This window comes from Pipra filicauda, unplaced genomic scaffold (assembly GCF_003945595.2).
Source record: "Pipra filicauda isolate LSUMZ 115617 unplaced genomic scaffold, ASM394559v2 scaffold103_size3290846_pilon, whole genome shotgun sequence".
Classification (NCBI taxonomy): Eukaryota; Metazoa; Chordata; class Aves; order Passeriformes; family Pipridae; genus Pipra; species Pipra filicauda.
This window is the reverse complement of record NW_024103474.1, coordinates 3111033-3137176: the sequence shown is the minus strand read 5'-3', so window position 1 is coordinate 3137176 and position 26144 is coordinate 3111033. Positions and strand designations below refer to the sequence as shown.

Genomic DNA, 26144 nt, shown 5'->3' with positions numbered 1-26144 from the left:
AAGCATCCTGGTCAGGTTGGGCAGGATTAGGAAATAGGAGGCATCTCTCAACCTTAGAACTGTGCCCACGGAGCCCTCCCCACACATGGGACCCTGGGGAGAAGCCATGCACTGCAGTGTTACACAGTGTCCATGGGGACTGCAGGGCTCAGCTCCTGGTCCCTGGTACTTCCCCAAGGGAGCTGACATGTTGTCAGGGAGGAACAGCCCTGCAAATCCATTATCAGCCACATCAGCTTAAGCCCTTCCCTGGGGAGATACCAAGCAAAAGTGCAAAACTGGGGGTGCCCTGTTGTTTAGAGATGTGAGTTTGGCAGGGAGGACACTTGCCTACCCATGCTGTTGCTTCCTTGCCAGTGAAATCCCAGCAAATTTAATTCCAGCAAAAATAATGTGGAGAAACAGAGATGATGCTGAAATAAAAAAGGAGGGAGATGATACCAGAAAGTCTGAATGGAACTTAATAGTGCTCTTTCCATCCTTTCTTTATTTAGCTTCAGTTTTTCTATTTAAATGGAGCAGGATGTAGCCAAGTTGGAGTTGGTGCTGATGGACAATGCCTGCTCTCCACAACTGGGGCTTATTCACAAGCCTTACTCTGGCTTTAACTGCAGTGGGAAAGAAATGAGCTTCCTGTTCATTTTGCCTGCACCTCAGCTCCGCTATCTCCCTAAACAGACTTCAGATTTCCAAGTGTTTTTTAACAAATAGGAGCATCAGAAAATTATCCTGGGCATCCCCGAGGCTCTCAAAATGTTTGCAGAAGCAAGGTTTTCACCTTTCCCCGCTATCAAGGGCTGTGGGGTTTATGTGGTGAGAAGTGTTTAAATCGGCAGACGGTCTCAGTTGGGTGTCACAGGCAGAACAACGCAGAAATAAAGTCATTTTCCATATTTTGTGTTGTGTTCATGCCAGGGGATGATGCTTAAGTCACAGCTGAGGCCAAAATCCCCTGGGATGTACTGTACTCGGGTGGAAAGCAGCACAGCTCTGTGAAGGTATCCTGGCCCCAAGGCCAGCCCTCTGGCACCCACCCACCCTCTGGAGGTCTCAGGGAGGGCTGAGAGCGAGGGCCTGATGGTGGGAGGCTCCATGGCAGCCTCAGCCCCCTCCGGTGTGCGGGAGGAAGGGGCTGACCACTCGCTGCTCACCCTGCTTGGTAGATGCAGCAAGGAGAGGGAGGAGGGGGGAAAAAAAAGCCCCTAAATGTCAGCAGCAGCAGATGAAGGGTGTTGGAAAATTTAATCTTCCAACTTCCTCAACTAATGTGACATTTGGATTTCCTCCCGATAAGCTATCAGCCCCAGAAGTTTCTTTCTCTTGCCTTTTTTCTTTTCTTTTTTTTTTTTTTTCTATTTTTTTTAACTTCTCTCCTCTGGCTGGTAATTTAAAAATAAATGGTCTAGAAAGATCTCTAAACAGTACCTTTGGCAAAGATTAAAAAAAGCAAAGGGGGATAGGGGAGCAGGCTGGCAGGAGAGGCTGATTGTTATTTATAACCTGGGCTGCTATAAAAGCAGGAATGTGGCTGGAGAACACACTATCTCCCTCCTCGGCATTAAATTACTGTATTTCAGGAAAAACTGATATATGTAAGGAGAAAGACCCTTCTGCAGAAAGCCTGGAGTTTCTCAACCATGTGTTGGGGGCTGGCATTTATATCCATTATTAGTAGAATCACAGCATGTTGGTATGAATATTTCACTGGCCTTTCTGGACTTAGCATGGATGGGTGCCCCTGGGAGATTGAAAGGGATGTGCTGGGATTTCATATTCTCGATCAGGCGTGTGTGGGGCAGGACATGGGATGCAGGGATGCTGTGGGGATGCCGCGGCGGGATGGGCCCTGCGTTTGTCACGGGTGCTGCCATTTAAGCAGACATCATTAGCTGTGATGGCTCGTTCCCATGGAGATGAACAGGGGTGTTTGCATCTGCGGGAGCTGCTGGGACGAGGCGTCGCTGCGGCGCCGGGACACATCCCCTGCTCCATCCGCAGCTCCAAACCCTGGGGACCCCTGATAATCCTTGTGCCCATGGGCGGGCAGGCTCTCCTCAGCCAGCACCAGTCTGGGTGGGGATAGAGGGCGAGTACTTGCCGAGAGTGTGGCAGCTTCCAGTAAAGCTGTTGGGTGGTGCCACTGGTGCTCACTGGGTGTTGGGGCACTTCTGGATTTTGTCCCCTGTCTGTCATTTTGAGAGACTCATGAAAATGTGACTGACAACCCAGCTGCTAAAGCACTGGGGATGGCAAAAGCTCTCAGTGCGTGATGACTTCTTGCTGAAGCAGTAAATACGTATCATATTGATATATTGCCGTGGAGTCGATTTCTAATGGTGTGTAGCAAATAATATATTCAAACTGTAGCATCTATTTGTGTTACGTTGTACATACTGTAACAGATAAATAGATGTTTCCAAGTCCTTTTGAAATGTAATGATGAGAAATGCTGCAAAATCTGGCTGGGGGCCTGCCGGGATGCTCGCAGTTAAACCGGTATAAATTGAGGAGAACTTGAATCATCTACTTTGCTCTAATTTAAATTTAATGCAGAATTTCTTCCCTCAGCTTTCCCAAGGTGGCTCCTTGTAATCCCAGCTTAACACCAAGATGCTCCCCTCCCTGCTTGGGTTGGTGACAGCTTCACCTGCCTTCATGTAGCTGGAAATTGCCCCATTTCAGGGGCCAAATTCAGCCTGGCTTAAACAGAAATAATTCGGGAGATTTATGGATAAAAGGCAAACATAGCTGGGATAACATCAGCTTTTTCTGCAGGTCTGTTTGCTGTATAGGTGTCAGTGATGCATGAAGTGCCCCACATATAGATAGCTGGATATTTGTCCCCAAGATCTCTACATGTGCCTCTTTACAGCTCCGTGAATGAGAGCAGCCAGACAGCACCGAACCTGGCAGCATACAAATTAGCCCCTCAGAAGTGGGTGATATCACGGAATAGTGATAAACAGAGGAGTGGTAATTATATACAGTAGTTCCAGCTCCAGTGAAGTGGGGAATAGCCATGCCAGCATGGGGGAAAGAGGGAGAGTTGGATTTTCCAGCTGCTGGTGGTGGCAGGGGCAGCAGATGGGCTGTGGCAGGGTGCCCTGCTGATCTGAGGTGGGGAGGGCTGGGGAGCTGTCACCAGGACTTTGCTGGGCTGAGGAAAGCAAGGGTTTAGTGTCAAAGCTGGTTTTGGTGCTGCAGGTGCCCTCGGGCCACAGCTTTATCCCAAAGCCTGTTTTCAGCAGGCGCCTCTAAATCACTGTCTGCTGCTGGGAGAGATTGCAGGGATGAACCATTGTGTGTGCATCGCTTTCCCCCAGAGACCTGAGCCCCCCATCCAGGGCAGGCTTGGGGCTGGATCTGCTCTCCGGATATCCCATGGCCCAGCACTCAGCCAGGGTGCCTGCTCTGCTGCAGCATCACAGCTTTGCAGGAGTCCAGCAGTCAGTTTTGTGCCTTTTCTCCAAATTTACATGAAATTGAGAGCGTAATCTGGATTTTGATATTGGCAGCATGGCTCAGGGGAGCTGGGAACGGTCCCTGCCTGCCTCCCACTTGGCGACTGTGGCTATAATTGAGTTCAGCATCTCTCTGGGCAGCTGAAGCCCCCGCACTGGGATCAGCTGGGCAGCATGTTTACACTTGCAATCCACTGGCTGGAATTAAAGCCCAAACCTGCATATCAATCCTGTTATTCTCCAGAGGTGTGGCGAATGGTTTGGCCACCCCTCTCAATGTCACGGGAATGTCACCACCTTGGTGGCCGGCCGGAGCTGGTGCAGGGGAGGTGACATTTATCCATGTCATCTGTGAAGGGGAAACAGGGAGGGGACCAGGATGGGTGTTAAACAAGCTTCACAGTTTATTTCCCAAACACATAGTTTTCCTTTAAATGTGTGGCTTTTCCCTTGAGAAATTCAGGTCTTTTATCCCCTGGGTTTTGTCGAGAGCAGCCTGGCTGGTGGGAGAGCTGCTCACACTGGGCCATCAAGGACAGCAGGAGGGGACTGTCCCCTAGCTCTTCTCTCCCCTCATGCTGGGGTTCTTTGCTGCTGGACAGTGTGGGGCATCCCTCCAGGTGTCTATCCCAGGCACGGCACCGCGTGAGCCCTGCCTGGGGCTGCTCGCGCTTCCAGTCACGTCCGCTGTGGTTCCTGCGGGGCTGATCTCTGCTACCGCAATCAGCCGGCCCTGCACGGGCTCCGAGACAGGCACTGCACCGGGGGGGCACAGAGGGAGAGGCACTGAGCTCCTTCCTGGAGGGAATTTGCTCCACCGCCAGGCAGCTCAGCAGCCAGATCCACTCCTACTCTGCTATAGCTACCCCTACCCCTTTCACTCCCACAGCTGGGGCCAGGGGAAGGTGGCCTGAGTCATCCCGTTCCCCAGCTTGGGCTTGGCATGTCTCTGTCCCCGTGTTGCCTGTCCCTGCCTGTGGATGGGACAGGCAGCTCTGTGTCTCTACTGTGCTTCAGCGGGGATGTAGCTCCAGGGGCACAAAAGGCAGGTGCTGCAGCACCCTCCTTTTCCTTCTTCTCACCCTGAGCATCTCACAGCTGCAAACAGCCTTCCCCAGACACTGGGCTCTTGGCAAGGATGGGCAGCTCAGAGCCAGGACCTTCTTCTATGTTTCTTTGCCCCTGGTGGGATGGCAGAAGCAATTTCCCCAGCTCTGTAGCGAGGCCACCCACAACCTCCCTCTTTCCCTCATGGCCCTGTGCCTCAGCTCCCACCCTGTCCCCTGTCTGCAACCACCCAGACATTCTACCTGCACTGGCTCAGCCCTGCCTGCCTTTCCAGAGGGATTTTACCTTCAGTGCCATGCTGGCAGCAGGGCTGGGGAATGGAGAGGAGGGCTGTGAAGGCGAGTGAGTGTGTTCCAGCATCAGCAGTGGGGAATTTGCCATCTCTCCACCATAATTAAATATTGTTTGCATTGCTTATTGACAGAGTGCTAAGCTGCACTCTGTTTTAATTTGCTCTTTGATAGTTGCCTTTTGCTGCTAATTGATTTTCAAGGCTCTTTTTTGATTTGGGTTTTTGTTGTTGTTTTTTTTTTTGTCTGATTTAATACCTGCCATGCTACCAAAGCTGGAGAGGCAAGGGTAACCAGCACTCACCTTCGTGCCCACCCGCTCCTGTCACCTGCTCCCCTGTGCCACTGGCACCAGCACGGACTGCAGGCCAAATCCACATGAGAGCTGGCATGGCTGGTTTCCACCAGAGAACACATGCTGATGGGTTTGGGTAGTGGCATTCCCAGTGTGCATGTGGGGCTGGAACCCTGGGTGACCCCATGTGCTCTGCTCCTTCCCTAGGATGATCCCGATGGAGAAGAGATCGAGAGGGAGAAGTCCAACTCCTTGAAGCTGGAGTTCACGGACGATGACAACTTCAAGACCAAGGTTAACTATTCGTACGCTGCCGTGCAGATCCCCACGGACATCTACAAAGGCTGTGAGTGCCCCTCTTCACCCACTCCACCCCGTGCTGCCTGGGTGGGCATCCACCTCTCCTGCTTGGAGTGCTGCAGCCCCAGGGACCACCACCTCTGGCTGCCTCAGCTGGGTCTTGATGCCAGGGCAGGCTGGCTCCCACACAGGAGGGCACTGAAAAGAGGCAGTCACCGTGTCAGGACAGAGGTGACAGTACATCTCTCCCCAGGGACCCTCAAGAGCTCAGCACTGGCCAAAGAGGCAGGTCGGGGCTTAGGAGTTATTAGGGAAGGGATGGGGAGCAAAGCAGAAGTGGTGATTATGGTACCATGCTGTGACCACAGGGCTCTGACCCCCCTGAAGAAGAGCCCAACAAAGCTTGAGGAGGTTCTAAACAGGTGCGGGAGAGTTCAGGAGGATGCAGCAGTTCTGTGCAGGAGCAAGTGTGGAGGCAGTGTCTACCTGCTTGTAGAAGGCTGGGCAGTGGAAGCAGGGATGCTTCCTCACTGGCTTGGGGCTGAGGATATGAAAAGGGAGAAAAAATGGCTGCAGTCCTCCAGGACAGTGTGATGCCACCCCGGGGCAGCCCCTGCTGCTGGAAGCATACAGCCACTGTCAGAGGGCACGGGTTGCTCCAAAAAGGAGTATGAGGTTGGTGGAGCAGCCGAAGAGCTGGGCCAGGGAGGGAGGGATGAATGGGATAGGACTTGCCACACTAGCTTGAGACCTCGTGGAGCAATGGCACAGTCCCTGAGCTTTCACATATCTCTGGTACCTCGCCCTGCTGTGGTGGCACATGGTGACAGTCGGTCTCCATTTCCCTCTAGTGGCTGCTCTGCACGGAGCTGGGGATTGCTTCCAGCTGGAGGGCATCCTCCAGCATCAGCCGGCTGCATCCTGTGCCCAGACCCTGCTGCAGTGGGTGCCCCTTGTTGCCCCGCACCACCATCGGCACCACCATCCCCACACCTCGTTGTTTCAGCGGCACTTGCCGAGGTCTCCTGGGTGGTGATGATGGTGACGGGGGCTGTGCTCACGTTCCTGCCCCAGGCGGTGTGTTCCCGGCACAGGGGCTCGTTACAGGCACGGCTGTGCTCGGAGCCGCATCGGTGCAGTGATTTCACCGCGGCGGCAGCAGCGGATTAGAAATTTCCAATTAGTTTTATTACCCAGCGAGCGTGGGGCAGGGAGCTAATGAAGCACATCATGCGAGCCGGGTGGGCTGCACAGGATGCAATATTCATTCCTCCTCGCCCCTGCTCGCCAGCCGACGCCACGGCTGGAGCCCCGCCACGGCCTCGTAAATCACCCCCCCTCGGCCCTGGGACGACAGGAAACTGGAGATTAACGTGCTCCGGGGACTCACAGACGCTCAGAGAGGGATGCTGGAGAGGGGATGGGGCAGTGGGGGGTCACAGTGCGGGGACACCCTGCCAGTGCCCCTTACCAGACAGGGAAAGGAGCTGCAGCCACGGGCACGGCAGTTTGTGGGCACAGGGATCAGACCGTGCCCGGCCATACCAGGGTGCTCTGGAAATCCAGGGTGCACGGAAGGGTGCGCAGCTGCTGCTCCGCAGGGAGTGGTTTGGGGTGAGGGCACGGAGACACCCGTGTGCCCTCCTCCTGCCAGGGACAGCGGCGAGCGTGGTGAGTCCCTGCAGAGCCGTGGGCGGGGAGCATCCCCCCGGCGGGACCCGGCGGAGAGGCGCTATCGCTGCCTGGCACGCTAATTAAACCACCGCGGAGACGCCCGCCGCCGTCACCCCTCGCTACACACACAAATTACATCCTATATGTGTTTTATTTACTGTGCCATTTTTAATTAAATCTGCAATCGCTCGCGGGAAGGGCGGGGCTGGGCTGGGCTCACCCTGATGGGGACAGGGACTAGATGGGGACAGGGATGGGGATGTCACCAGCGGGGCTAGCAGCTCTGACCTCAGCTGAGGGGGAGAGGAGCTGTCCTGACCATGGACACAGCCTCTGTCCAAGGAGCTCATCACTCTGCAGACGGGGAGAGCGTAGGTGCTGTGTTTGTGTGCAGGGAAGGTATATGGGCTGTATTTGTTCACTGGGATGATATGGGGGCTACATTCATGCCCAGAAAAGGTATAGGGGATGCATTTATGCTCAGAGGTAATATAAGGGCTGTGTTTGGGCGCAGGGAGGGTATAGGATGCACATTCAGTACAAGCCTGGTGTGGGCGATGTGCCCCGAGGGGCTGGGGGTGCAGGTGCTGCCAGGGCTATCATGGACGTGTCAGTGCCCAGCCTGGTGCCCAGCTGAGGCTGCCAGCACTGCCCAGGGCTGCTCCAGGCAGGCAGGAGCCTGGCAGCCTCTCATGACCCCCTCTCCTAGGAAAAAACACATCCTGTGGCAGAGCCAAACAAGAAATCATCCTAAGTGCCCAGATAACACCATCTGTGTGGGCACAGTGCTGAGGAATGGCTGGGGAGATATGGATGGAGTAAATCATGGTTTGAAGGCATGGCTGCCTGAGGGAAGGAGTGGTACTGGGAGAGAGGGATCCAGGATTCACCCTGGGTGAAACCTACCCACATCTTGACAGTGCCTGAGGAGCACAGTGAAGGCTTGAACGGGTGATGACGATGTTTCCAGGAGGGATCATGTGTGGGAGAAAGCCTTAGGAGAGCTAAATATACTCCTCAAACACACACTGGCTTCCCTGCAACACCACACTGTGTTGTTTTGCCCAGTGCCAAGGAGACAGGGTGTTCCTGGGAGCCCTTGCACTCCAAAAATGCACTGAGGGTCCCCCAGGAGGGAGCATTGCCCCTGTTCCCAGGGTGCTGCTGGCTATTCAGTCCTGCAGTGGCACCCACCTCTGGCTCCTCCATGCCACAGTCCTGGGGCAACCCAGCATTGGTGAACACTGTGGGACTCCCCCCATCTGCCCAGGGCTTGGGGCACCCACAGCATCCGGGGTCCCCCTGTGAGCACAGGCAGGTACCATCACAGCCTCCCCACCAGCCGACCAGCCCTGTACCTTCTGTGCCACACTGGCCCCCCCGTGCCCCGCCAGCCCCTCTTGATTAATCACAGGCTGGGGCTGCCGGCAGCTTATCTTTTGCTTTAATAGCTGAATAATTTAAAACTGCTGTTTGCCGGCATCTTAATTGCTTTTATGTCAGGTGCAGGGCCAGCGGGAATGCAGAGCAGGGCCCGGGAGGCTCCACATGCCCTGTGGGGACACAAGCCTTGGGTTTCCCAGCTGGTGGCTGTCCCCAGCGAGTGGGGCCGGCACAGGGTGTTCTGCTGGGAAGGGGGTGAGATGGCAAGCCAGCTGTCCCCAGTGATGGCTGTGTCTGCCCCAGAGCAGATGGGGGACAGCGAGCGCTCTGTGAGCCCTGGAGGTTGGCTTGTTCCTCTGGGGACAAGGGGACAGCAGGGGGATGTTGGAGCCCTGTGGGAGCGAGGGAGTCGGGGGAATGTGGGAGAAGCTACGAAGGGCCTGTGGGGTCCTACATGGGAAGGAATAGAGGGGACACACCTCTCCCTCCCTGCCATCACCACGGTTCCCATCTCCTCAGCCCACCCCAGCTCTACTGCTCCCCCCACCCACCTGCCCACCCCCGGCTCTGTCTCCCACAGCCACTGTCATCCTCAACGAGCTGAACTGGACGCAGGCGCTGGAGGATGTCTTCATTGAGAACAGGAAGGAGGATCCCTCCCTGCTCTGGCAGGTCTTCGGCAGTGCCACCGGCGTCACCCGCTACTACCCTGGTGCGTGGCGGGGGGGGCTGAGGGGCAGAGGGTTGGCCAGGGGCAGCTTGGGCCCTTCTGACTGTGAGATGTGGGTGAGCATCCCCCAGTGCTGGCCCTGGGGACCGTCTGGCTCCCATGCTGTGCCAGAACCCTCTGGTGTGAGCTCACCACTGGAGCCTGCTGCTTCCTCAGCCCTGGGCATCCCACTGCCCTATTCTCCACATTCCCCTGTCCCCCATTCCAGGACAGCCCTGCCTTGCTCACCACCTGCCTCCTCCCCACAGCCACCCCGTGGAGAGCCCCCAACAAGATCGACCTCTACGACGTGCGCCGGCGGCCCTGGTAAGGGGGTGCTGGGTGGGGAGGGGGGTCCTGTCCGGGAGCAGTCAGCTCCCTCCCCTTTTCATTTCACACACGGTTGGCATTGGCAAAGGGACACCGTAACACAGGCAGAGGCATCCGACCTGCAGCTCTCTGCTCCCGCTCCCCTCCTCTCTTCCTGGGAAAGCAGAGCAGGATAAATCCTTGGGTGCAGATGAAAGTGTGGAGAGCAACCCAGTGCCCTCTCACCACAGCCAAGGCTGCCAGCACTCAGTCCTGGCCAGAATTCCCATCCAAATGGGAAAACAACCAGCTTGGAAACTGAGCTGGGAGGATGTAGAGAGGAACGGGCAGGCAGCGCCAGGCTGTGGCTCAGCGATAGCTGAGCAGCCACTTAGCCCACACTGAGTGAGGTGGGATTGAGTGGGCTCCCCTTACCCCAGGGGGAGGTGCTGGTGTGGCAGTGCTGGTTATCAGCTGGAGCTGGAGGAGTTACAACCCCATCCTGCCCACACTTGCTGCCTAAAAGTGCAGGCAGGGAGAGGGGAGTGCCCAGGGAGCCCTGTATCCCAAGGGATCACCCCCTGCCCACACCGGAAGCTGCCCCCTCTCCTTGTCAGAAAATTAATGGCCCTGCTACTATGGTTAATTGTCTTTGATTGCTCCACATTAATTATTAACTGTTCCCCGACGGGGTGTCTGTGCAGGTTATTGCAGAGCAGGGACTGGAAGACTGTTTTGGAGGGAGGGGCTGCTGATGTGTAGGGGGGCTACCGAGCACAGCTAGCCCAGCTCCCTGCCCACTAGCCAGGCTGGCCACCCACTTGCCCACCCAGCCATGGAGGAGCAGCAGCACCCTTTGTGCTGGGGGGCAGCACAGCCCTGGGTACGCCCCTTTGGGGTCCTATCCAGCCCTCACACCGGGGTCCGGTGCAGCACACAGCACCCACAGCTCCGGGGCCACGATCCCGCCCGCAGCCTGGACGGGCCACTGGCGCCACTCGCCTGCCTTCCCCTCCCTTGATGAATGGCACCATTAGGCACAGCCGTCTCCCGCCGAGCCCAGGGTATCCATGTGAGCCGGGCAGCCGGAGATGGATGCGCTGCCACAACCCATTACGGGCGGCATCTTAGTTGGGCTCTGAGCCGCACCGACAGCCCAGCCCCGGAGAGCAGGGCAGGCACTCAGCCTCCCGGCCCCACCAGCAGGCAGGAGGACCTTGGGCAGCCTCCTGACCCATCGTCCTGCTCCCCAGTATGAGGGGAAGGTGTCGGGGGGATGCTGTACCCACGTCGGGAGGGCCCCATGTGCCAGCATCCTGCATCCTGCCCGGGTAATCACTTGTAATTAGGGAACATCAGAACCTGGGATTAGCAATCAGAGGCTGCCCCTTCCCCACTCCTCCCCAGTAGTGGTGAGTAATTGATACTAATAACACACTAATTAATTCACATAAGGCCTGATCCTGATCAAGCCAATAACGAAGCTCCCTTGGACCTCAGCCACGGCAGGATCAGGCCCCACGTGATGGGATGGGGAGGCTGGGAGTGCCTGGCCATGTCTGGGATGGGATAGGATGGGTGCTGAGCACCGTGCCAGCCCCCCCCCCCTTCCCCCGGATGGCACAGCAGGGCTGGGCACAGGACCGGACGCTTCAGAGGGTTCCCTAATTGTTTTCAGTGGGGAAGATTTACGTAGTATTATTATTATTTTTCCTCCTCGTAGCTAAAAATAACCTAATCAGCCTGGCCTTTGAAGCTACCAGGGGGGTAAATAGCATCTTAATATGGATGTGTGTGTCAGCATAATCAGCACGCAGAAAAGGGCCTGCGATGATGGAAGAGTTTAGCATTTAGAGCTCATTAGGCTGGTATGGTACGGAGCAGCGGGTCACTGGCTGTCTGCTGTGCCACACCAAGCCATGTCCTCACCTCCACCTGCCCACTGCCACCTTGTCCCTGCTCCTCACCACGGGGTCACCGCAGCCCTGGGTGCATGGGCACTCTTGGCACAGCCCCCCAGCTGCTTGTGCCCTGGCAGAGCTTTGCTCTTGGGCTGCGCCCAGAAGGGTTGGGGTTTCCCCCAAAATGAGTCGACCCTGCTGACCTCCCTCTGTACCCCACAGGTACATCCAAGGTGCCTCCTCCCCAAAGGACATGGTCATCATTGTGGATGTGTGAGTACACAGTGGGGGCCGTGGCTGGGCTGAGCCAGGCCAGGATGGGGATACAGCTTGCCAGGGTGCCACTGTCCCACCAGTGGCCCCAGGGAAGCTGCGCTGGGACAGCGCTGGTGGGGAGCCCTGCACCCCCTCCCTGCTGAGCCCCCAGCACCCCTGTCTCCTGCCAGGAGTGGCAGCGTGAGTGGCCTCACCCTCAAGCTGATGAAGACCTCGGTTTATGAGATGCTGGACACCCTCTCGGATGATGACTATGTCAACGTGGCCTCGGTGAGTGCCACGGGGAGAGCATCTGGGCTGTACCCCCAGGCATCTCCCAACTCCCCGCCACAGGAGCCCTTTGCCCCCAGACCCACCTGGCTAAGGGCTCTGCAGAGAGAAATGCCATTTTTTGTCTTTTTAACCACCCAGCTGCACATAAGCAAGGAAAAGTTTGCTCAGGGCTTGGCTGTGTGTGGTGGCAAGCAAAAGCTGCCCCCATCATGGGCACGTGGCAGAGATGCTTTTGGGGCGATCCCAACCAGCCACCTCCTGTCCATCACCAGCCAGTGACACCTTGCACCCCGTGGCTGTGTCACCAGCTCGTGACCTCACGCAGCACAGCGGCCGTGCCACCACATCTGTGCGTCCCCGGGTGCCCAACCCGTGCCCGCCCTCCCCTGTCTGGCCACCAGCACGCCAGTGCTAATTAACGTGTCTGGCCTGGCTCCGTGAGCTGGATCGCTGCTCCCTTAATGAATGGGCCCAATTGCCAGCAAATGAAGCCTTAAGCCAGAGGCAGCACCTGCTCCCAGTGACAGCACAGGGAGGCACAGCACGGCTGCTTGCACAAGGCTGGTGGGTCCTGCAGACGTGAGGGTGCGGGTGACCCCTCACTGGCAGCACCCACTGCCAGCACCCACACTGGGCAGCTCAGTGCTGGATTTAGCCCAAGCTAGGCTTAGTCTCAGCATCAGCCCTCCCTGGGATGTGGGACAGAGGATGCTCCAGCTGCCCGTTGGCAATGGGTGGCTTGTGCCTGCTGGGATCTGCCCCATCCCCTTTCTGTGACCCACTCCCCTCCATTCTGCCTCCCAGTTCAACGAGAAGGCAAAGCCGGTGTCGTGCTTCAAGCACCTGGTGCAGGCCAACATCCGGAACAAGAAGGTGTTCAAGGAGGACGTGCAGGGGATGGTGGCCAAGGGCACAACCGACTACAAGGCTGGCTTTGAGTACGCCTTCGACCAGCTGCAGAATGTGAGCTGGGGGCTGGGCTGGGGGCTGGGGGCAGAGTGAACCCATGAGTGCTGAGGGCAGAGGGAGAATTCTGAGTACCTGGATGCTGCCCTATGCCTGGGGCTTCTTTGTGTAGAAGGCTCCTCGTCCTCCTTCTCAATGCTGGGGGAGACATCCCACCTCCCAGCATGCTGGAGCTGAGGTTTTGCTGGAGCTGCTACCCCTCTGGATTATTCAAGGTTAACAGGGCTGGGCAGAGGGGCCAGATCCAGCCAGCAGCCATGCCAGAGGCAAAATAAAGAGGAATGATGCTGTTGGGTGCCAAGCAGCAATAGGCACAACATCATTCCCCAGCTGACAGCCTCCCTCTTCCTGCCCTTTCATCCTGGCCACCCTCACCCTGGAGAAAAGGGCTGGGAAAAGAGATGGGTTGAGGCCAGCCCTCCTGGCCACATCCAGCCTCGTGCCCGGTGCCGCTCGCTCTGGGTCCGGCCCCAGGTGCTGTCTCTGCCCCACAGTCCAACATCACACGTGCCAACTGCAACAAGATGATCATGATGTTCACGGACGGTGGCGAGGACCGGGTGCAGGACGTCTTTGAGAAATACAACTGGCCCAACAAGACGGTGAGGGGCTGTGGGTTCATGTGCCGGGCTGGGGCCAGGGAGGGAGACAGCTGCCCCAGCTCCATTGCTGGCTTCTGCTTAGAATCATAGAATCATAGAATCGATTGGGTTGGAAAAGACCTCCGAGATCATCGAGTCCAACCCTTGGTCCAAATCCAGCCCATTTACTAGATCATGGCACTCAGTGCCACGTCCAATCTGCGTTTAAAAATCTCCAGGGATGGTGAATCCACCACCTCTCTGGGCAGCCCATTCCAATGCCTTCATTTGCCTCGTCACCACCCTCTGTCCCCACCAGCCTGCTCCTGCACCGAGCCACTGCCCTGGAAATGGGTTTATATCCAGCTCTCACCTTGGAGTGCAGGAGGCACGGGAGTAGGAACCCCGTGGGATGCTGGGGACGGAATGAGGCTGCTGGGCTCCCTAAATACTGGCCCCAGAGGGAGCACACCCCAAGCATGGGGACAGGGCTGCTGGCAGAGAGACAAACTAGCAGGAAGGTCCCCATTGCCACCCAGGACCTGGAAACTTGTGTGGTTGGGGGGTTCTGGTCCTTGTAGCACCCTCAGAGAGCACAGACCCCTCTGGGAGCAGCGATGCCCCAACATGCAGACCACTGGGGTAGGTGGCTTAGGCCAGTGCAGTGATGCTGAGGGACAGGACTGGCCTGGACCAGGCAAGGAGATGGAGGCTCCTTTGCTGCCAGCATACCCAGGAATCTTCAGCCCACCTGTACTTGTCTGCGGGCAGCACAGTCTACAGCCAAGGCAGGCAGTGCCACGCTGTCCCTGGGGAGGTTGCCGTTGTCTGGGAGCACCGAGTGTGGAAGGTGCCCAGCAAATGGCCCTCCCTGCCACGCTCTGCCACAGGTGCGGGTCTTCACCTTCTCCGTCGGGCAGCACAACTACGACGTGACCCCACTGCAGTGGATGGCCTGTGCCAACAAAGGTGAGCGGGGCTGGCACCCAGCGGGCACAGGGGGCTGCAGGGTGCGGGGCTCACCCCTCTGCTTCAGTGCGTGATGCTTCTGGCAAAGCACTGGCTGCAGCCCTGGAGGGATGGACAGCAGGACAGCCAGACTGCTGGACTGCAGACAGCTGGATCTCCAGCTGCCTTCCTCTTTCTTTTCCAAGGTTACTACTTTGAAATCCCTTCCATCGGCGCCATCCGCATCAACACGCAGGTATGGGGAGTGGGCAGGCAGGCAGAGCTGCCCCCCGGGGTGCCCTGCCTGGAGGAGAGTTCAGGCAGCCCCAGCCCCACTGTGGAGAGCCCAAAGGCTGGCAGCGAGCGTGGCAGCGAGCTGGGGAGCTGAGCCCTCAGCCAGGCCCTGCGCTATTGAAATAAGTAATTCATCTTCTGCAGCTCCCCACGGACCTGCTGCCTTTTGAGTGACTAATTATGAAACATCAGGCGTTAATCAGCACAGAGCAGAGCTGAGCATGGGCAGGGCCAGCCCCAGACGCAGCCCCTCAGCAGAGCCAGTTGTGTCTGTCCCACACCCCATCCCACTGCCCCTTTCCTGCCCCTTTTCTTTATGGGATGCACACGAGGTGCCATGGTGGGCAGGAGATGAGGGTCCCCAGGCAGGGCAGCCCTCAGGGCGGGACTGGCATTGTGGCATGAGGACTGCCTCCCTGCCCACAGGTCTGCCTTGCCAAGGTGGGCCAGGATAAGGGAAACTTGCCCCAGCAGAAGATCCCAAAAGGCTGGTGGAGACATCAGCCATGTGGTCCAGACATGAGGGAGCAAGCCCAGCCCCAGGGATGGTTGGGAGATGGGGGGCTCTGGCTGGCACTGCCTGGGGAGCTCCTGCCCTGCCCATGCACAGCTGATGACGAGCAGCCCCCTGTTTGCATCATGATGGGCCTGTTGGGGTCCCAACTGGAGCCAATACCCCTGAGTTTGGTAGCTTCTGAGCCCCCTCCCCTAGATCAGCCTGCAGCCGGGGGCCTCACCAAGCACCCTATTGATAACCCCTGAGGTGTGCACAGGAAAAAAGTGTCACTGCATTGGAGCAAGGAGATATTTGGCCCCCACATCATCCTTTCCCTTGCCCTGTGTCCCTGCAGGAGTACCTGGATGTTCTGGGCAGACCCATGGTCCTGGCTGGGAACAGAGCCAAGCAGGTTCAGTGGACCAACGTCTACCAGGATGCTCTGGTAAGGACCCCCACCCTGGGGTGCAGGGAGGGACCCCCAGGGTCCTGCACAGCCCCCAGGTATATGTGGGTGAGGACATCAGCTCCAGAGTCCCACAGAGAACATGCCCCCATCTCCCTTGTCAGGGGGGCAACCCCCCTCTGCTACCACCTGGGTCCTGAGGCTGGTGAGGGGACATGGGACACCCTTCTGTGCTTGTGCAGGGGCTGGGACTGGTGGTGACGGGCACACTGCCGGTGTTCAACCTGACCGAGGACAGCAGTGACAGGAAGGTAGGAGGCTGTGGCTGCCACCTCCCTGGCAGCACTGGGACACCTGGTGCAGGGCTGCTGCAGGGTGGGGAAGGTGCCCCAATGCTGGGTGCATGGCTGTGGTGCAGGGGGCACTGACACCCCTGGGGTGCTGCCTGCTCTGCACCCCCTCTCTAGGGTGAGACTGGGGGTGACTGCCATCCCTGTGACCCAAAATGACCTTGGTTAGCTCTCCTGGTTCAGTGGGGACAGCTGGCGGCTCCAAGACCGTGGGGGGTGCAGTGTCCCTTGGGGGGCTCCTGGGGGGGCTGGCACATCCCACCCTGTGCCCCTGCAGTATCCAAATCTGACCCACACAACCCCAGAGGGAAAAGATGTTCATCCTCCTGTTTCCCTGTCCCCTTACTGGAGGTGGCAGGTGACAGCCCTGCTCCCACCCACCTCCCTCCCTGCACTTCCTTGCAGAACCAGCTCATCCTGGGCGTGATGGGGATCGATGTGGCTCTCAACGACATCAAGAGGCTGACCCCGCGATACAACGTGCGTGGAGACCCCTTCCCCTCTGCCCCTGTCCTGCACTGCCCAATCCTGGTGTGGAATCCCTCTGATGGAAGCCCCAAGCTGTGCCCCCAGCACCCCAAAACACCTCCAACAGCACTGGCAGTAGCAGGGTGTACGAGCCATGAGTGCAGGCAGGGACAGGGACAGGCAGATGAGCAGGAATCATAGCTGTGTGATGCTCTGGGACCCAGAGCACTGCCAAAAGTCTTGCAGGGTCAGCAGGGAATAAACCTTACTGGCCTGGGGAAGGGGGCAGTGGGAGAAATCCAGAGCCAAAATCTCACCCCAGGAGTGAGAGATTCCATTGGCCTGAGAATAGAAAGAGATGGATAGAATAGGCTGAGCTCCAGGGTTGACACTGGGTGAGCTCTGCCTGCAGAGGTGAGGGTGATCACACCAGCATGGCATGGCACAGCACAGCATGCCATGCCACAGAGCTGACTGACCAGCCTCATCTCTCCTCCTGTCCTCTCACAGCTGGGGGCAAATGGTTACGTCTTCGCCATCGACCTGAACGGCTACGTCCTGCTGCACCCCAACCTACAGCCCCAGGTGAGGAGAGGCCCCCTGAGGGACACACGGCTTCCCAGGGTCCTTAGGAGCTAATTGTGGGATTTGTGATGAGTTTGTCTGGACTCAGCGGCAGCTGTGGGAGCCCTGAGCCCTTCCCTGGCTCTCCCTTTCTGCCTGCAGATCATCAATTTCCGCGAGCCGGTGACACTGGACTTCCTGGACGCTGAGCTGGAGGATGAAAACAAGGAGGAGGTGAGCAGACCAGGGGCAACTTTTGGGGTACAGGCTGCTCCCTCCCAGTCTGTGGTTGCAAAGGGCACTCAGCCCCTCCAACCTGCCCTAAGGAGTGCCTCATCCTAAGGGCCCTGGCAGCAGCTGGGTCACTGTCGCCTGGGTGCCAGCATGATGACCCCCCAGGCTGCTCACCCATGCACCCCATGGGTCCTCAGTGCCACCCCACTGGCGTGGGTGCCCACAGGCACTGCTCTGTGGCCCTCAGTTGCCTCCTCTATATCCCCCAGATCCGGAGAAGCATGATTGATGGGAATGACGGGCAGAGGTTCATCAAGACCCTCATCAAGTCCGTGGATGAGGTAATGCTACAGGGGAAGGGGTCATAGCCAAAGCTGCTGCTGTGCTGAGTGCCCAGCCCCAGTGGCAGGCTGTGTTGGGCTGTGTCTGGCACTGGGCTCAGAGCCAGGGCCCCGTGTCACCGTGCCAGCAGGTCCTGGCACCACACAGGCCTCATTGGCTCCCTCTGACCCACAGCAATACATCGACGAGGTGTTCCGGACCTACACGTGGGCTCCCATCAAAAGCACCAACTACAGGTGGGTGTCGCTGCCAGTGCACCCACACTACCCTGCTCCAGCTGGACCCACACCAGCACAGGGCTGGGGGCTTGTGCTTGCAGCTCCCAACATCCCTGAGGCCACCAGAGACTTGTCCCGTGGGCTGCCGGGGTGCAAATGCACGGTCACATCATTGCACGCGGTGCTGGAGGGCACTCCCAAAAGTGCTGCCTGGCACTGTGGAGCTGGAACACGGTCCTCAGACAGGCTGCATGGCTGCTGTGCAAGGGGCTGGACAAGGGATACCCGTGCCACCACCTGCCTACCCAGCCAGGGGCTCATGCAGGTCCCTGCCTGCTCTAGGGTGGGTGACAGTGACAGGTGCCCACCCTGCAGCACAGTCAGTGGCCACAGAGGCAGAAGAGAGCAAAGCTCTGCATTTATCACCCCATTTGCACCAGTTTGGGCCAACAGATGAGTAAGAAAGACCCCAGTATCATCATTTCTGTGCTGTGCAGCTCACATTGACTTCATCCTGTGAGGAGCCAGTGGTCCTGCTGTTGCCCACTGTACCCTCCTCCTCCTCACCACCACCCAGCTCAGCAGGAGCTGTCAAGGGTCACAGCCACCTTCCAACACTGCCAGGTGTCCCCCATGCAGCTCTAGTCCTGTCTCCCATGGTGTCACCCCTCTGGAACTGAATGGCACAGTGCAGGAGGGGACAATGACACGGGGTGACACAGCTGTGGCCAGGGCTGCAGGTTCATCTGTAGGGCAAAAGGTGCTGTTAGGGGCCCTGTGCTCCCATGGCTCTGCTCTGTGACAGGGATGTTCCCTGAGTTTCCCTGGGATACCATCAGCACAGGGTACCACCAACATGGAACAGAAAAAAGTCACCACTCTCCTGACACCTGTGGTTTGGGGTGCCATCACCTCTGACGTGCTTTCTGGGGGGCCACCACCTCTGCCATGCTTGCTGCAATGCTCAGACCATGCTGCCCAGTGCAGACAGGACGAGCTGGATGGGTGTTTGGGAGACAAAGTCCAAATCTCAGTGGCTCTGATGCAGGTGTGACATCCGATGAAAGTCGGGAATGTGGTCCTCACCAGCTTATCCCTGGCAACACCTGGCACAAACACTGTCACCAAAGGCCACTGGCCGCTGCAGCTGCCACTGAAGAGCCCAGTTCCCTCCATCAGCTTGTCCTATGGATTCAGCAGCTCCAGCACCACTTCCTGCCACCTCCTTTCCCAGCACTGTCCCACACCGCCAGACTCCTGGCTGGTGGGCCCCTCTCCTTCCTGGCTCACCTGACTCCAGGTGCCTGCATAATGGTTGTCATTGGTTTCTCCTCTCTGGGAAGGTTTTCTCCCTTCTTTTGAGGACTGTGTCTCTTCCTGCCTTCCTCCCTCACAGGGGTGTCGTGTTCCTCTTCTGCATGCATCTCCCTTGGTTCCTGGGCTGGCACATCCTGCCCATCTCAGTTCTGGCTGGACAGGCATGCCACCTTCTGTGCTCAGGGTGCCCTCAGGATGGCCCTGGGTGCCACCAGGATGACCCTACGTGTTCTGGGAATGGCCATGGGTGCTCTGGGGATGAACTTGGCTACCCCAGGATGGCAGTAGGTGTGCTGGGGGTGACCCTGGGAGCCACCGGTCCTGTGTGCTCCTGAGTCCCCCAGGACAACCCTGGGTGCTGTGGGGATGACCCTGGATGCCCCAGAACAGTGCTGGCTGCAGTTCCCGGAGAAAAGGAATGAGCAGGCTGTGCAAGAGGCCAGTGGGGCTGCTGCCTGCCATCAGCTGGGATGAGCTGCTGCCAGGAGGTGCCAGGCAGGGACTGGGAGCTGGCCAAGGATTCTGAGTGGCTCTGAAGCCTTACACCACGTGTCTGCTCTCCCTCTCCACAGCCTGGGGCTGGTTCTGCCTCCCTACAGCACCTACTACATCCAGGCCAACCTCAGCGACCAGATCCTGCAAGTGAAGTGTAAGTAGCCCCTGGCTCTCCCCGCTGCCCTCTTGCACCCCCGCTCACCCCACACCAGCCCGCGGCTGTCAGGGGGAGAAACACGAAGCAAAGACTTGTGAAAAGAGATAGGGATCACTGTGAGAGGCAAAAAAAAAGAGCAGAGTTAGAAATAAGAGAGGCGTGAGTAGAGGTGAGGGCACAGAGGGAAAGCGAGCTGCCTGCCTGGGGTGCCCCGGGGTGCCAGGGTTTGGTCCTTATGCTTTGCACCCCAAAACCCCAGCCCTGGGCTGCAGGCAGGCACTGCCGGCGCAGGCAGGGATGTGCTGCCTGTTCGCCTCCTGGGGACGAGGGAGGACGCTGTAGCAGCCAGTTAATTTGTAAGCCTGGGAAAGTTTGCATGGATCTCTTTAATTTCCTTTGGTTTATTACAGTTCTTTGGTTTTGGTTTAAGCCATTTATTCTTTTTATGAGTTCGGTTTCGGTTAGTTTCAATTTTTGTTTGGAATTAATCTGTGTACGTGTGTGTTAGCCTGGCCCCCCTTTCTCTCTCTTTCTCTCTCCCCTAACCCCCAAGCCTTTTTCCCACCTCAGGTCCACGCTGCTCCCGGGGACCCTCTCCCCCGTGGGAGAACCGGACCCTTGCCCTCTCCCCTCCGGTTCCCCTTGTTTCTCCCCCTCAGCCACCCCGGTGGCTCGACCCCAGCCCTGCTCCAGATCCGGCCCCTGCCACCCCCTCCATCCATGGGCAGGAGCCCCATGTCCCTGCAGGGACGAGGCCAGGCTGTCCCCATCCCCGGGAGGGGGGATCCCCCCATCCTCCCCAGCTCTGCCCACTGTGCCGTGCATGCCCCCTCAGTGAGGACATTTTGATATCAAGACTGTTGCAACTGTTTGCTACTGACTCTCATTTTCCTTTGGAGTATTGAATATATATCTATATATTTCTCTAGTTATATCTTTGCATTTTTTTTGTTCTTATTTCACCGTGGCCTTTTCTTTTCCTTCTGTTATTGGGTTTCTCTTTTGTTTTCTTCATGTCGTTTTTTGCAAGAGGTTTCCTTTTGGTATGATTATGATACACAATATTTTTATTCAAACGTCGATTGAATAAAATATTGTTTGTGCCCCCCTTCCCCCTTTCCACCCAACCCCTTTTTTTTTTGTTTGTTGTTTTTTTGTTTGTTGTTTTTCTTGCTTTCTCTCTATGGTGGATTCACACAGTACCAAACATCAAAATGAAGGGCAAGTATTTTCAGTCTCAGACCACTCACCTTCACCACCCCGTCCCCTGCCCCGTGTCCAGTCCCCCCCAGCCCCCTGCTTGCCCATCTCCCTGCCCGTTTGCCACGCCGAACCTGCAAACCGCCACCAACTCGCCCTTCCTCCCTCCTCCTTCTCCTCCTCCTCCTCCTCTCCTCCAGTTCCCCCTTTATTTGAAAGCAACATGTCTTGTTCTGTTCATGAGAGCTTTGTCACGAAAATCCCCACTCCCTCCCTGCGCATCACCCCCAAACCTGGTTCGATCTTGTCCCAGAGCTGGTCTCGTATGAAACTGCCGTTTTCAATCCACGAGGTTTTTTTGTAGCTAGTTGGATGCCCTGCTCTTCCTCTCCCACTGCAGCCCCTTCTTGCTCCTCTTCCCCCGCTCGTCTCCTCCAGCTCCTTTTCCCCCTCTCCTGGCTCCTCTGCTTCCTCCTCCCTAAGACAACTCAACCTGAAAGGGATAGGGCTGTGCAGGGTGAGCAGGGCTGTGGGGTGGGTGCTCAAAGGTGGCAGGGACAAAGGGCAGCTGGGGAACCCAGTCCTCCACTGCCATCACCCTCTGGGACAGGGTTTTTTGGGGCAGTCCTCCAAGCAGAAACCCTCTGTGGAGGTGGGGATGGGACCACCCTGGGGCAATGCTGCCCAGCTGCATAGGTGACAGCAAGCCTGGCCCCGTGGGGACACGGGGTGGCTGAGCCCAGGGGTGCTGCACTGCCTGTCCCCACCGCTGCTCAGTGGCCGTCCCCCCTGCCCTGGGGCCCAGCATGGCATGAAGCCCCTGGCAGCCGCAGTGTCTTGGTACTGTCTGTGCCCTTGGGAGCAGCCCAGTTTGATCCCAAAGTCCCACCGAGGCAGGCGGGGGGTGCCTTGGGCCAGTACCGCAGTGGAGTGGGATGTCACCCATGCAACACGGGCAGGATTTGGCCCATGTCCCTGCAATGTGAGGCTGGACCCACAGCTCCCCCACAGCCCCATGGTGGGCCAGGGGACACCCAACACACACGGTTCCCGGGGGACCCACTGCCGTGCTCTGTCCCACATGCAGTGCCCGCTGGCAGCCTGCCCGGCAGCACCCGCTCTTGGCACGGGCAGGGGGATGGCTGTGGGGTCCACAGCAGCGCAGGGAGGGACACGGGGGACAGGGTCGGGCAGGCAGGACAGCGGGGAGGTGGAAGTGTCAACCTCAGCCCTGTTCTATCAGCCTTGAGTTGCCTCCTCCCGGCGCCCCTGTGATGGCAATGCTGATGGACCAAGTACGAGTGTTTTGTACTCCTTTCCTTCTCCTCCTCCTCTTCCTCTCATCGGCTTGTACCCAGCCCCTGCCTACAGCCCTCGGAGAGCAACAGTCCAACCTCTGGCTGTGCCGTGCAATGCACCAGGAGCCGGCGGGAGGGCGAGGGGGTGGCGGTGCCCACCAGGGGGGGATATTGTCCCCGGGATGTCCCATAGCACCCCTCGATGCACCCCCTAACCCGGCTCGCCCCCACGAGCTGAGCCCCGCATCCGCTGCCCCTCTACCGAGGGCACTCCCAGGAGCCCCCCCAAACCTGCTGGGCTGCACCCCTCTGTTAGAGCAGAGCGCGCTGGCGGGCGAGCGGGCATCCCGTCCCCGTTGGGGTCCCACCGCCCCGGGGAGGGAGGGGCACCGGTGCCTGGCGGTGGAGCCCATTAGCGCATTGCACGGCCCTGTGCAGGGCGGGAGCCTCTGGTTGGACTGTCCTCGGCAAGGTTCCCCTCTGGCCATGTCGATGCCTGAAAACTCCTTTATTTTTTTTCTCCCGACAACCGAGTGTTCTGGTGATCCTCCTCGGCCAGGAGCGCAGCATGTGGTTCCCTGCCCTTGCCCACCACCCCTTCCCCGAGAGAGAGACGTCCCCCCCGCCCTCCCGAACATGCATATATATACATGTGCGCACATATATATATGTGTGTGTGTCTGTGTGTCCCTGCGTACACGCCACCGGCCGCGCGTACGCGACCGCGCGCCTCCAGCCCGCGACCGAGCAAATTCGAGCCGAGATGGGCAAACCTCTCCTGATTTGGCTATAACCTTCCTTCCCGTGCGGTGCCAGCAACAGCAGAACGGCCTTTTCCTTCCTCTCTTGTTACTAAAAGCAGCAAATGCCTTTTTTTGTTTTTTTTCCGATTCCCTCCCCCCTCTCTCTCTCTGTCCGTCTCTCTCCCTCCTGGCCCCCCGGCGTCCCCTTCCCCTGCTCCCCGCCGGATAACCTTCCCTTTCTGTTGCAGATTTTGAATACCTGCTGCCCAACAGCTTTGAGTCGGAGGGACATGTGTTCATTGCTCCCAGGTAGCTTTGCGTGTGCGCTTGCCGAGGTGTGCATCCGCCCCGGCCCCGCTGCCGACCCCACCATCGCCCCCCATCCTCGCCTCATCGTGCCTTGTCCCCCCTCCCCGTGCCCCGTGGCTGTGTGTGTCGTGTGCCCGCTCGGCCGAGGGGGCTGCGCCGGGACCCCGGCCCCGCTCCGCCACCCGGTTGCATCCCACACAGTATATATGCACCCGGTGCGGCCCGACCTCTGCGCGTGCATATATAGGTATAGTTTCTGAAAATCCCTGCCGAGCGAGGGGCCGGCGGTGGCATCATACAGTCGTGCTGGCTGCGGGGTGGGGAGGAGAAGGAAGGGTAGGTTTTGGCTCAAATTTGGGATGCCCAGGGGGTTTCAGGAGGCTGCCGGCCACAAGGTGGGAATGGGGACATGAGGACAGCGTAGTGGCCACGGGACAGACAGATCTGTCCCCTCCTCTGGGCCATGCCACCCAGTCTTGTTACATAACAGGAATGAAGCGCCATCCCTCTGCGAGGTGCTGGGAGAGCCCCATGGCTCATGGGCACCCTGCCCTTCCCACTGTGCAATCTCTGACCAGCCCTAATTAACATCAGAAGTTCGTCACCTCTCTACTGATAGGTCATTATAGCCTCTAACTGCCCTGTTAGGGGATGTTTTGTCATTGTGGCTCTTGGGGACTGCAGCAGGTTGAGGTACATGGAGGCCACCTGTGGGTACCCCCCACCCTCGCAGCCCACAGCAGGCATCGCTCACTTACATGAACTCTGGGCAGACCAGCCCAAAATGTACAGTTATTGTGTAGTCCCGGGTTTTTGTGGAGTACTTGGTCCCCAGGCCACGCATGGGGCAGTGGAGGTGAGGTCCAGGACACATGGGAGCCAAAGCAGAGTATAAATGAGAAACAGGAAAACCCTGTTATTGAAAAATTGGCCTGCAAGCACTCTAAGGGGTTGGATAGGGAGGTGATGCCCGAGGCCCAGGAGTGGGTCTGCACCCCGACTCTCCTGCTCAGGCTGCAGTGATGAGGTCAGTGTTGGGCGTGGGGCTCTGTGGTTGGTGCAGCTGGAGAGGAAGGCAGACTGTGAAAGTCAACGTCCCCCAAGAAAAGTCGGTGCCCCCAAAGCAGCTCCATGAGCCCCCTTCCTGCGGTGGGTGCCAGCCCAGCAGGGGCAGGTGGCAGGGAGGAGCCATGTGCTGGGGGTGCCCAGCACCCAGGGCGACTGTATGATCTGCCGTTGGCACTGCCGTGCCCACGGGCCACTGGAAATTTTCAGAAACCGTATATCCCCATCCCCGTGGGTGTGTGAGTACCTGTACCTGTGCGTGTCGGTGTAGATATTTAGGTGGCTGCTCCCCCCGACCAGGGGTCGAGGGGCCTGGCCAGGCTGGCCAGGCTGCCCCAGGTTTTTCAGCTGCCCCCTGGGCATGGTCCCTGCCACCCTCTGCTCCAACACTTGTCCTCTTAATGAGGTTTTTGTCAGAATCAGGAGCTTGGCAGAGGGGCCATGAGGTGGGGGGGGCCCAGAGCACCCCAGCACTGTTCGCAGCCACACTGCTGAGGAAGGGAGGCTCTTGGCACCTTGGTCAGAGCCTCATGGTGACCAACAGGTTACAGCTGTGTCTGGTGTTGGTGGGGCTGGGACTCTGCACTCAGGATGTCCCAGACTGGAGCAGGGACACGGCAGCCCCCATGGTGCCCATCCCAGGAGGGGCTCGGGGCCAGCAATGCCTGTGGGCGAGCACCCATCTCCACCTGCCAGGGCTCACCCAGCACCCAACCATCTGTGCAAAAGGTGCAGGTACAGCTGTGAGCGCCTGCCTGGTGCTGCCAGTGCAGCTGTAGAATCTCCCAAGGCAAACCCCTGCTCACACCCACAATGGAGCCCCCACTCCCCGGGGTGCCACAGGAGCAGGGCAGGGTGGGCACGGTGGTGCCCGACTGGCCCCACAGGTAAGTACGGTGTCAGAGGCACCCAGTCCCACCAGTAGCCCCACTGGTATGGGAGAGATGGACTCAGTGTTGTACCACTCCAGGCAAACTGGGATCCATCAATCCTGGCCCTGGCAGAGGTGTTGGCACCTCGGTGCCCGTGGCAGTGATGGAGCCGGTGGCTGGTGTGACGCTGCGCCGGTGGCACTGCAGGCAGCGGGGACTGGGTGCTGGGCAGTCTGCAGAGATGCCCAGAGCTGGCTACCCTGGTGGGGTGACACTCACAACAGAGGTGGCACGTCACCACCATGGTGTCCCTGGCAAGCCCCAGTGCTGGCAGCACGGCCAGCACCCACCCCGCTGTCCCCGGGGGAGAACTGACCTTGCCTTTTCCATCCCCACAAACAACAAACCTTGTCCCCCAAACCCCAGAGAGTATTGCAAAGACCTCGACTTGTCGGATAACAACACTGAATTCCTGGAAAACTTTATTGCCCTCATGGAAAAGGTGACCCCAGACTCCAAGCAGTGTGAGTAACTGGGATGGCTGGTGGGGAGGCTGCTGGGGGGTTGGAGGTGGACGGCGATTCAGAGGGAGATGGGGCATGGGGTGAACTATACTGGGGTTGGGGTCCTGGGAGCTGCTGCTGGGGAGATGTCGGGGCAGAGCAAGGGGCATGGGTGACCCCCATGTGGCCAGCCCTCACCTCCTCCTGCTCTCCATCTTCCTCTCAAGGCGACAACTTCCTCCTGCACAACCTGATCCTGGACACAGGCATCACGCAGCAGCTGGTGGACCAGGTCTGGAAGAACCAGGACCTCAACACGTACGTGCAAAGGAGGTGGCCCGGGATGGGCAGCACTCTCTTGGAGCAGAGGAGGATTAGG

The 26144-nt window shown here is 58.3% G+C and overlaps 1 protein-coding gene across 1 annotated transcript in view; it reads left to right on the top strand.

Annotated features, from left to right (window-relative positions):
* Window positions 1–26144, top strand: part of CACNA2D2 (calcium voltage-gated channel auxiliary subunit alpha2delta 2) — a gene marked incomplete at its 5' end in the record, with an annotated part of 162292 nt that overhangs the window by 130151 nt on the left and 5997 nt on the right. The window contains 21 exons of the mRNA XM_039378700.1: window positions 5322–5460; window positions 9052–9183; window positions 9450–9507; window positions 11613–11663; window positions 11837–11936; window positions 12744–12902; window positions 13400–13507; window positions 14377–14455; window positions 14641–14690; window positions 15580–15669; window positions 15873–15941; window positions 16386–16460; window positions 16959–17033; window positions 17175–17246; window positions 17516–17587; window positions 17763–17824; window positions 19696–19772; window positions 20976–20996; window positions 23265–23325; window positions 25689–25786; window positions 25993–26083. Coding sequence (XP_039234634.1) covers window positions 5322–5460; window positions 9052–9183; window positions 9450–9507; window positions 11613–11663; window positions 11837–11936; window positions 12744–12902; window positions 13400–13507; window positions 14377–14455; window positions 14641–14690; window positions 15580–15669; window positions 15873–15941; window positions 16386–16460; window positions 16959–17033; window positions 17175–17246; window positions 17516–17587; window positions 17763–17824; window positions 19696–19772; window positions 20976–20996; window positions 23265–23325; window positions 25689–25786; window positions 25993–26083 — 1739 coding nt within the window. The remainder of the gene's footprint in view (window positions 1–5321; window positions 5461–9051; window positions 9184–9449; window positions 9508–11612; window positions 11664–11836; window positions 11937–12743; window positions 12903–13399; window positions 13508–14376; window positions 14456–14640; window positions 14691–15579; window positions 15670–15872; window positions 15942–16385; window positions 16461–16958; window positions 17034–17174; window positions 17247–17515; window positions 17588–17762; window positions 17825–19695; window positions 19773–20975; window positions 20997–23264; window positions 23326–25688; window positions 25787–25992; window positions 26084–26144) is intronic.